Source organism: Pseudopodoces humilis, chromosome 3, assembly GCF_049639895.1.
Source record: "Pseudopodoces humilis isolate 2021_Gansu_Grassland_sample_001 chromosome 3, ASM4963989v1, whole genome shotgun sequence".
Taxonomy (NCBI): domain Eukaryota; kingdom Metazoa; phylum Chordata; class Aves; order Passeriformes; family Paridae; genus Pseudopodoces; species Pseudopodoces humilis.
Genome location: NC_142202.1, coordinates 18,456,034 through 18,465,036, shown reverse-complemented (window position 1 = coordinate 18,465,036; position 9,003 = coordinate 18,456,034). Strand labels below are relative to the sequence as shown.

The 9,003-nt window shown below is 51.2% G+C and overlaps 1 protein-coding gene across 1 annotated transcript; it reads left to right on the top strand.

Moving 5' to 3' along the window:
- The first annotated feature begins 502 nt into the window (after positions 1-502).
- LOC148184602 (acrosin-like) lies at positions 503-2,708 on the top strand. Its single transcript, XM_088052366.1, has 5 exons — positions 503-573; positions 853-1,071; positions 1,386-1,651; positions 1,907-2,052; positions 2,523-2,708. Exons 1-5 carry the CDS (start codon positions 503-505, stop codon positions 2,706-2,708), a joined length of 888 nt encoding a protein of 295 aa, XP_087908492.1.
- Positions 2,709-9,003: the final 6,295 nt, after the last annotated feature.

The window sequence follows — 9,003 nt, the reverse complement described above, 5'->3', positions numbered from 1 at the left end:
AACTGCAGGGAGCCTTCCTACAAGGGTAGATAGTGATAAAACAAGGGGCAATGACTTTACAATGACAGAGGGTAACTTTAGATGGGATATTGAGACAGAGTTCTTGACTGTGAGGATACTGAGGAATTGGTAAAGTTGTCCCAAGCAGCTGTGGATGCCCCATCCCTTGAAATGTTTACAGACAGCTTCTGAGACAGGCTCTGAACAACCTTTAGCAGTGCAAGCGTTCCCTCCATGCCCAAAGCAAGGGGATCAACGCTGGATGATCTCCAAAGCTCCCTTCTACCACAAACCATTCTATAGCTCCTCAATTAGTTACTGCCCCTCCCCCAGTGCCCCAGACCCCCATCCAGCACTCAGAACACGGAACCCACCGCTCTGTGACATCAGCCCCAGCACCGAGGGCACCAAGGGCAGCGTGGCTGCTGCGGGCATTGCGGCTGTGGCTGTGCTGCTGCACGGAGCCCTCAGTGCTTGCTGCTCACACGAGCCTCTGGCAGCCATGAACTGGCTCAGTCTCCTCGTCCTGCTGACCGTGGCCGGGCTGGCCCACAGCATAGAGTACACCTGCGGGTAAGTGGCCCCAGGCCCTGGCAGGGAGCCACGGCAACACTTGGGGCCTTCCCTGCAGGGCCCCGCCTGGCCCCCATGGCCGGGCCACAGCTTCCCACCCACCATGGGACAGCCTCAGCTCCTTGCCAGCAGCCAGCTGCTGGCACGGACAGACACACACCCCATGGGCTTCCCTGGCCTGCTGTGCCTGCAAGCCCTTGTGGGGAGGGCAGAGGGCTGAGCTTCAGCCTGAGCCACAGCAGGCCATGGAGCAGCATGGAAATCACTTTCTGCTTGCAGAGGGTCCTGTGGGTTTCGAGCTCCTGTCTACAACCGCAACATTGCTTTTGACTATGGCATGACACGCATCGTGGGAGGCGCAGGTGCCGTGGAAGCATCCTGGCCATGGATCGTCAGCCTCCAGCATCCCTGGGCACCATACCTAGGGCATTTCTGTGGAGGGTCTCTCATCACTGCAGAGTGGGTCCTCACAGCAGCCCACTGCTTCGATGAGTATAAGTAAGGAGGATCAGGGAATGGGGACATCCCCACAACACCAGCAGGTGCCCTGCCAGCAGCACCACCTGCTACTCCCCTCCCCTTTCCTCTCAGGCAGCCCAGCTGCCACACTGCTCAGGAGAAGCCTGGCCTTGTGCCAAGGCTTCCCAGCAGCTTTCAGCTTGACATTCTCCCAGCCTCAGGTGTACAAGGGCACTCACACCTGCCAGAGCACTGCTCCCTCTCTGCTTTGCCATGCAGAGGTCTGATAACTGCTGGGCTGCTGTGGCACATGGCTCTGCTCCCTCTCAGCCCTCTCTCCATCTCCTTTCCAGTAACATCACCATGATGTACGTGGTGATTGGAGCCACCCAGTTGTCTCAGCCAGGCGCTGGGGCCGTAGTGCGCAATGTCAAGCAGGTGGTGATACACCCATACTACAGTTCTGCCGACTACAGCTACGACATCGCCCTGTTACAATTGGACTACCCTGTCCTGTGCAGCCCCTACATCCAGCTGGCCTGTGTGGCTGACCCCGCCCTAAGGGTCTCAGAGCTCTACAACTGCTGGATTGCTGGCTGGGGTTACACCACTGCAAGATGTGAGTTCCAAGAACAACTCCTGAGCCAGTTAAGAGCACTGGGAAGAGGGTTTGGGCTTCTCCACAGCAGAGGCCACAGCCAGGCTGTTGGACAAACACCTCTGCAGAGATGGGCCTGGCCTGCTCCCCAAAGGCAGAGAGCAGGGACACAGCACCCCAGTGCCTCTGCAGAGGGAAAGCCATGCCCTAGGGAAAACCATCCCCCCCAGACAGATCATGGAGCTGCCAGAGGCTTATTCCTTTCTCTGCTCACAGCTCAACAGTCAGCTGATCGCCTCCAGGAGGCCAAGGTCCAGCTCATCGATGTCCAACTCTGCAACAGCAGTGGATGGTACGCAGGGGTTGTGCAACCCTACAACTTGTGTGCTGGTTACCCACAGGGAAACATCGATAGCTGCCAGGTAGGAGCGTGTGGTGAGCCACTCAGGCCCCAGAAGCACCGGCAGCACCACCCCAACACAGACCAGGACCTGCTTTGCCCGGCCACTCAGTCACTCTCCCAGCGCCCGGCTACCCCCGGCTGCTGCTGTGGGGACTTCCCACACACTCCCCATCCACACCTGCCTGCACAGGGCTCCCCTTGTGCCTGAAAGCCCAGAAAGCCCAGCTAGTGCTCCTGGCAGCCCAGAGGTGCAGGTGCCAAATGTTCATCCTCTGCACCTGCAGGAGCCCTGTGCAGAGAGGACAGAGAGAGCCCTACCCTACAGGATCCCAAGCCATTCACAGCCAAGCCTCTGGAGCCTCCAGCCCATGAGCAGAGCTTTCCTCTGCTGGGAATACAGCTCTGGCAGGGGCTGTGAGAGAGGAGGAGACAGCCCCAATGCTGGCAGGGGCCACCAACAGCACCTTAATCCTCTCTGCTCTGCTGCAGGGTGACAGTGGTGGTCCTCTCATGTGCCAGGACAACAACGCTGAGTACTGGTGGGTCATTGGAATAACTAGCTGGGGAAAAGGCTGCGCCAGACCAAAGCGACCTGGAGTCTACACATCCACTCAGCACTTCTATGACTGGATCGAGTACAACATGCATGCACACGCAATTGAAAGTGCTTCTTGAGCAGCAGGACAGGCAGGATCCAGAGCAGGCTGCAGAGTACCTCAACCATTTCCTGCTGGGGCAATGCCTGCTGATCCAAAGGTAGCGTCAGGGTCAAAAACCTGCTCTGTCCTGCCCACACTCCTCTCCTCTGTACACACAAACACTGGAGTTGATTTAGTTGTTGAAATAAAATTCCCATTGTTCATAGCTAACCATCTTTTTTCAGTGCAATTCCTGCTCCTGGGCAAGGCAACAAGTGCCACTCAGCATCTGCCGAATGGTTCGGAGGGCACAAAGGCACAGAGTGGATCCAAAGAGCCCCAAAGTGCCTGGTCAGAGAGAAGAGTGCTCTGAACCACCAAGGGTTGGAGGAATCTGGTCCATCAAACCCAGGAAGGGGATAGGAAAAAAACAGACACTTTTGGGGTGGTGCTCAAAGGCCCATGGGCTGCTCATTAGGGCCTGGTGTGAGCCTGGGCTAAGGCAACACATCTGGAAAAGTCCCAAGCATGACAAGGGAAACTCCTGGCTCCTGACTGGAGTGCCAGTGCCCCAAGGCAGAGCCAGATTTCACTGGTACTAAGCAGGGATTGATGTACCAGGAGGTCACACTTCCCAGATACTCAAAGGAAGAGCTGGGGTCATTCTGGGGAGAGGAACCTGGCAGGAACAGTAGGAGAGCACACCAGGAATGCCATGGGAGGCCAAGCTGAGTGGGCCAAGAGCAGCTGCAACACCAAGGCTGTTCACAGGCAGGGCCATCCTGGGAGGCAGGGGGAAAAGATTCCTGGGCTTGGCTCTGTATTTGGGAGGAGGTGAGGGCAGAGAGAGGGAGGAGTTGAGGAAGATGAGAGGGCTGTATAAGCCTGGCAAATGGAGAGATGGAGCAATCAAAGAGCCAGATGCACATACACAAACTGAATCTTGCTGTGCTCATTTGCCTGAGTGCTACACATAATCACCACAGGATGGGCAACAGACTTCCTAACTTGCCAATTTACAAATCACCTAGATACTGTAGAAATACTCCCCAAGATTTTATACCCATTTATTCAACTCCACAATATTCATGTTGGGATAAAAAATTAATGGTAGGCCATCCTGAAACTCCTCAGGGAAGGATCAAAAGCCATTGCCCCTTGTTCTATCAGCATACCTCAAATCATAGATAACCTGCAAGACTGTGTCCATGGTTAAATCCTCCCCTAGTCTTGGGCCCACTTATCGGTAGCCTCTCTGCCCTGCTGACCTGAGGTATCATGGGCCCATTGAGCTAGGAACAACTTCCCCTTATGTTGCCAATCCAAATTTATCTGTAACACCTTGAATATGTAGCCTGATCCACCTGTTCATTATTGCCTGAGTCCTGGACATGGGGACATCCACATGACAAACTTTAACAGTCAGCTCCTCTTCCCAGGCAGTGATGTCTTGCCTTTCTTCAGCAGCCCAGACTGGTTTTCCTCTATGCTGCATTTGGCCTCTTTCCACCTTTTCAGACACTGCCAGACCATTTGCTACCATGCAGCAGTCAGCGTAGAGGTAGAGTGTTGGCCACTTCTCTTATACAGCAATGTCCAAAGCCAGAACTTTCAGCTCTGCCATCTGACTGGATCCACTTCATCCTTCAGTAGCTTCTGCAACTCCCAGCATAGGGCTCCATACATCTCTTTTCCATTTCCTACTGGTCCCTACAATACAGCAGGATCCATCAGTGAAGAGGGTGTACCGTCCTTCACTCTCCAGAAGCTGGATATATGGTGGGGCTTCCTCAGCACGTGACACCTGTTCTTCCTCTTCTGAAGGAAATCAAAAGCTCTCACCTTTGGACCAGTTTGTGGTGACTTCCAAGATGCCAGGGCAACATGGATTTCCTATTTGACCTCACTGTGATGTGAGTCATCCATTTCCTCTTGGTAGCATTGGTGGCATGATGTATTGCAGGGAACTTTCCTTTAAATATCCAGCCCAGCACTGGTAGTCAGGCTACCAGAAGGAGCTGTGCTTCAGTGCCAGTCACTTCTGAGGCAGCTCAAACCCCTTCATAGCCTGCAAGCATCTCTTCCCTCTCTTGGGGTGTAGCTGGCCTCAGATTCTGTATGCATGGCTCCAAAACCCAAGAGGTCAGCCTCGAGTCTCCCCAGGTCTCTTCTGCCAGAGGCTCCAGGATGGACCATTCTCCGTGGCTGTGGTGTAGAGCACATTCTTCACATCCTGTCCTGTCCTGGCAGGCCCAAGTGCTGTTGCATGGGCAATCTCATGCTTGATCTGCTCAAAAGCTTGCCCTTGCTCAGGGCGCCAGTCAAAATCCTTCTTCTCTTGTGTCATGAGGTAATGAGGTCTTACAATCTGTCTGTATTCCAGGATGTGCATTCTCCAAAAGTCCACGGTGCCTAGAAAAGCTTGTGTCTCTTTTTTGCTGGTCATGGGGACACAGCACTTATCTTAGTAATCCTATCTGTTGGCACCTGTCTGCATCCAGCTTGCCATTTCATCCCTAGGAAATTATTTTCTTGGGCAGGCCCCTTTACTTCATTTGATAGCAAACCTGCTTTCAGGAGACTCAGGATTATTCTCTCTCCTTTCTCATAAACCTCCCCTGCAATGTTCCCCCACACAATGATGTCATCCATGTACTGCAGATGTTCTGGAGCCTCACTCTTTTCCAGTGCAGCCTGGGTCAGTCCATGGCAGATGGTGGGGCCATGCTTCCGTCCCTGGGGCAGTCAGTTCCAGGTGTACTGCACACCCCTCCAGGTGAAAGCAAACTGAGGCCTGCACTCTTCTGCCACAGGAATGGAGAAAAACTCATTGGCAATGTCAATAGTGGCATATCGCTTTGCTGCCTTGGACTCCAGCTTGTACTGGAGCTCCAGCATGTCTGGCACAGCAGCTCTCAGTGACAGCTCATTTAGGCTACAGTAGTCCACAGTCAATGTCCATTCCCCATCAGACTTGTGCAAAGGCTAAATGGGACTGTTGAACCATGAATGGGTCTTACTGACCATTCCCTGGCTCTCCTGTTCATGGATCATACCATGTATGGGAATCACGGAATCTCAGTTTGTGTGGTATTGCCGATGATGTACTGTAGTGGTAGCAATGGTACCTGATGTTCTTCTACCCTCAGGAGTCCTACTGCAGAAGGGTCCTCTGAGACACCAGGCAAGGTATTTAGTGCCCTCTGCCTTCACAGCAGCTATTCCAAAAGACCACCTGAGTCCTTTAGGGTCTTTGAAAAAACCACTCCTGAGGAAATCTACGCCCAGAATACGGGGGACCTCTAGACCAGTCACAATAGGGTGTTTCCTCCTCTCCTTACTAGTCAAGAGCACCTCAGCTTCCAACAGAGTCAACTGCTGTGACATCCCTATTGCCCCAACAACAGAAACTGTTTCTGTCCCCACATGTCCCAGTGGGATTAAAGTACATTGTGCAACAGTGTCAACCAAAGCCATGAATTTTTGTGGTTCTGTTGTGCTAGAGCATCTGATCCACACAGTCCAAAAGACCAAATTTTCCCTCACATCTACCTGGCTAGAGGCCAGGGCCCCTCTTGTCCTGCCTACCATTGACTCCCTTTGCATACATTCTAGAGGTTCCTTCAAGGAGGAGGACATAGCATCCTCCCTTTCTGTTATACCTGGCAGCTCAGTTATGGGAAACTGTAGCTACATTCCTTCTGGTTGAATTCCCTTGTTAGTAGTTTTATCCTTTAGTTTACACACCTGTGCTGCCAGGACAAAAATGAGTTTTCCATCCCACCTCATATCTTCCCCATGCTTACACAGGAAGAACCACAGGTCATCTCATGGGGTGTATCCCCTCTCTCTAGCTGGGGTCATCTACCTCTGATAAGAAGGCATCTGCTTTGTGTCGACGAGACTTAGAGAAGGTCCTCTTTTAATCTCCTTCCTGAGTTTCTGATGGGTCTCTTCAATCCTGTCTTCCACTTTCTGTATATGCTCTGCCAGGCCTGTTTCCACAGCTGAGATTTTTGCTTCTGTTGGGCCATGCACCATGTCTTCATTGTACCGAAGCCTCCTTGTCACAGCACTACTGTCTCATCCCTCTCCTTCCACTGCAGCGTTGTTATGGCAGGGCTGTACATTTGTGGCCAGATTTGAGCAAGTTGGAGCCATATCACTGCCGTACATTTTATGATGTCTGGACCTTTAGCGGCTTGGTCATCATCTGAGAAAAGGACCTCTAGCACTGCCAGTTTTCTCAAATGTTGGATTCCTTGCTCCATGGTCTTCCAGAGCCCTTGATGCAGTTGGAGATCTTCAGGGCAAAGTGTCTTTCTTTCACACTTATTAAGAGCCATGTCCAGAGGCTGAGAGGTTTGGGGCTCTTTGCAATACCCTGGTCAATACCCACATCACGTAACAGAGATCCCAAATGCCTCTCTTCAGTACCACCCAAAATTGTATCGTAAACTGTGGTGTCCCAGATTTGGACCAACCAACTCAATACAGACTCATTGGGCCGTTGGCTGAGATATTTTCTCAGATTGTGAAAGCATTCTAAGGATGGAGATGTGGTGATTATTTCTGCTTCCAATCCCTCTGTTGGTGGGAGGCTCCTGACTCCTCATTGCCATCCACTGGGTAAGTGGATTTGATTTTGTGTTTCCTTCTCTGGACTGGGGCAATTGCTGTTGGCTTAGGCCCTCCACCTGGTTAGCTAAACCGGGAGCAGCTGGAGTGACTGGGGTGTCTGCTGATTCATCCTCCAGCCCTTCTGGCTGTATTTGCTGCCCTACAGTGTCTAGCAGTGTGCGATAAGCAGTAGCCAGGGCCCAGCACATTGCAATGAGCTGCTTCTCTTTAGAGCTGCCATTGCAATTTTCTTTCAGATATTTCCCCACCTCAGCTGGATTCTGAATTTGTTCAGGAGGAAAGTTCCAAACTATTGGGGCAGAGAATTCCTTCAGGCTTTGGCCTATGTCCTCCCACATCCCACACGACTCAGAATTTTCCTGCATGGGGGCAGATGTCTCAACAACCTCTCTGGAAATCTCAGCCCTGATTCTAAATGTCCTGTAGGTCTTACGGAGGAGAGTTAGCAGAATATAAAAAAAGAAAATATGGTATCTTTAACATCCAGAGTAAACAGAATCTTCTCAAAAGATGATGTGCCAGATATGAAGAGGAAGAAGGAAGGAAAAGGCTGGGAAAAATCATCCCCTACTTTCCCCCCAACAGACTGAGAGCAATTGTTTATAAATCTCAAAAAAATACTGCCGAGACTGTCACAGGGAAACAGCAGAGAATACACATCCCAAATAGCTCTCATTCCCTCTGATGTTATCTTTCCATAAATTATTAGCACAGAGAATATCTACACAGCGATTCTGATTTGTGTCCCTGATATGAAGAAGATATATACCAGGGCCAGGATTGCCAATACATGTGGATAAGCAGCCATGCCTCGGTGCCAGGAGGCCGTGATTGAACCAGGCAGCATGGTGACCACTGACTGTTGTACCCAATGCAAAGTCTTTCAGACAGGAATGTGATTTTTTTCTTTTTCATTTTCTGTTGCCCCCTTAAGTTGGGCAACAAATTTTGTCTCATTTTGAGGCAATTTAAAAGAGAACCATCTGGGATATCTCCTTTAGACTTCCAAGAATCCCTTTCTGCCAGTAAGGAATGAATACTAATAAATGAAAGTGAAAAAAAAAAAACCAACAAAACCTCAATGTTTTAGTAACAAACCAAATGCCAACAGGCAGGAAAAAAATAAAAAGTAAATAACTTGTACATACCAAAGTGTTAGACCTCACCACCCCACCAGAACAAATGAGACCCAAAATGCTGGAGAATACCCATTCCTGGAATGTGATACAAGACGGCATCAACTTCTCCCCCTTTGGAAGGCAGTAGCCGCACGGAGCAGACAAAGGCCCAGCAGCAGACAAAGGCCTCATGGCTCATCTGACACCAACCTCCTCCCCACAGCAAAGAACAGCAGAACAGTGGTGTCAGGCAAAATAGCTGGGCTGGAGCCCCTTGGTGTGTTCTCTCCACAGCTTGGCACAGTTCTCAGTGGTTTGGGTCGGAGTGGGGAAGCTCTGCTCCTGCCGGTGTGATGTCCCTGGTCTCGGACAAGCAGCTGCTCGACTTGCCTCAAGGCAGCCCAAAATCACTACTGCAGATTCCCCAAGACAAGGAAAGGAAAATCTTTTGCAACACCCACACAAAAGAAACCCACTCCTTTCCCCCGGCCTCCCATGCACAAGGTCCCGAGGTTCCAGGGTTTTAATGATGCAGTAACAATTTCTGGAAAAAGCAGAGGATATCTGAATCCA

Excerpts from the sequence above, each read along its gene's own strand:
- LOC148184602 (XM_088052366.1), top strand. The coding sequence starts at position 503 with ATGAACTGGCTCAGTCTCCTCGTCCTGCTGACCGTGGCCGGGCTGGCC. Across the intron at positions 574-852 it reads AGCATAGAGTACACCTGCGG|AGGGTCCTGTGGGTTTCGAG; the intron begins GTAAGTGGCCCC and ends TTCTGCTTGCAG. Across the intron at positions 2,053-2,522 it reads GAAACATCGATAGCTGCCAG|GGTGACAGTGGTGGTCCTCT; the intron begins GTAGGAGCGTGT and ends GCTCTGCTGCAG.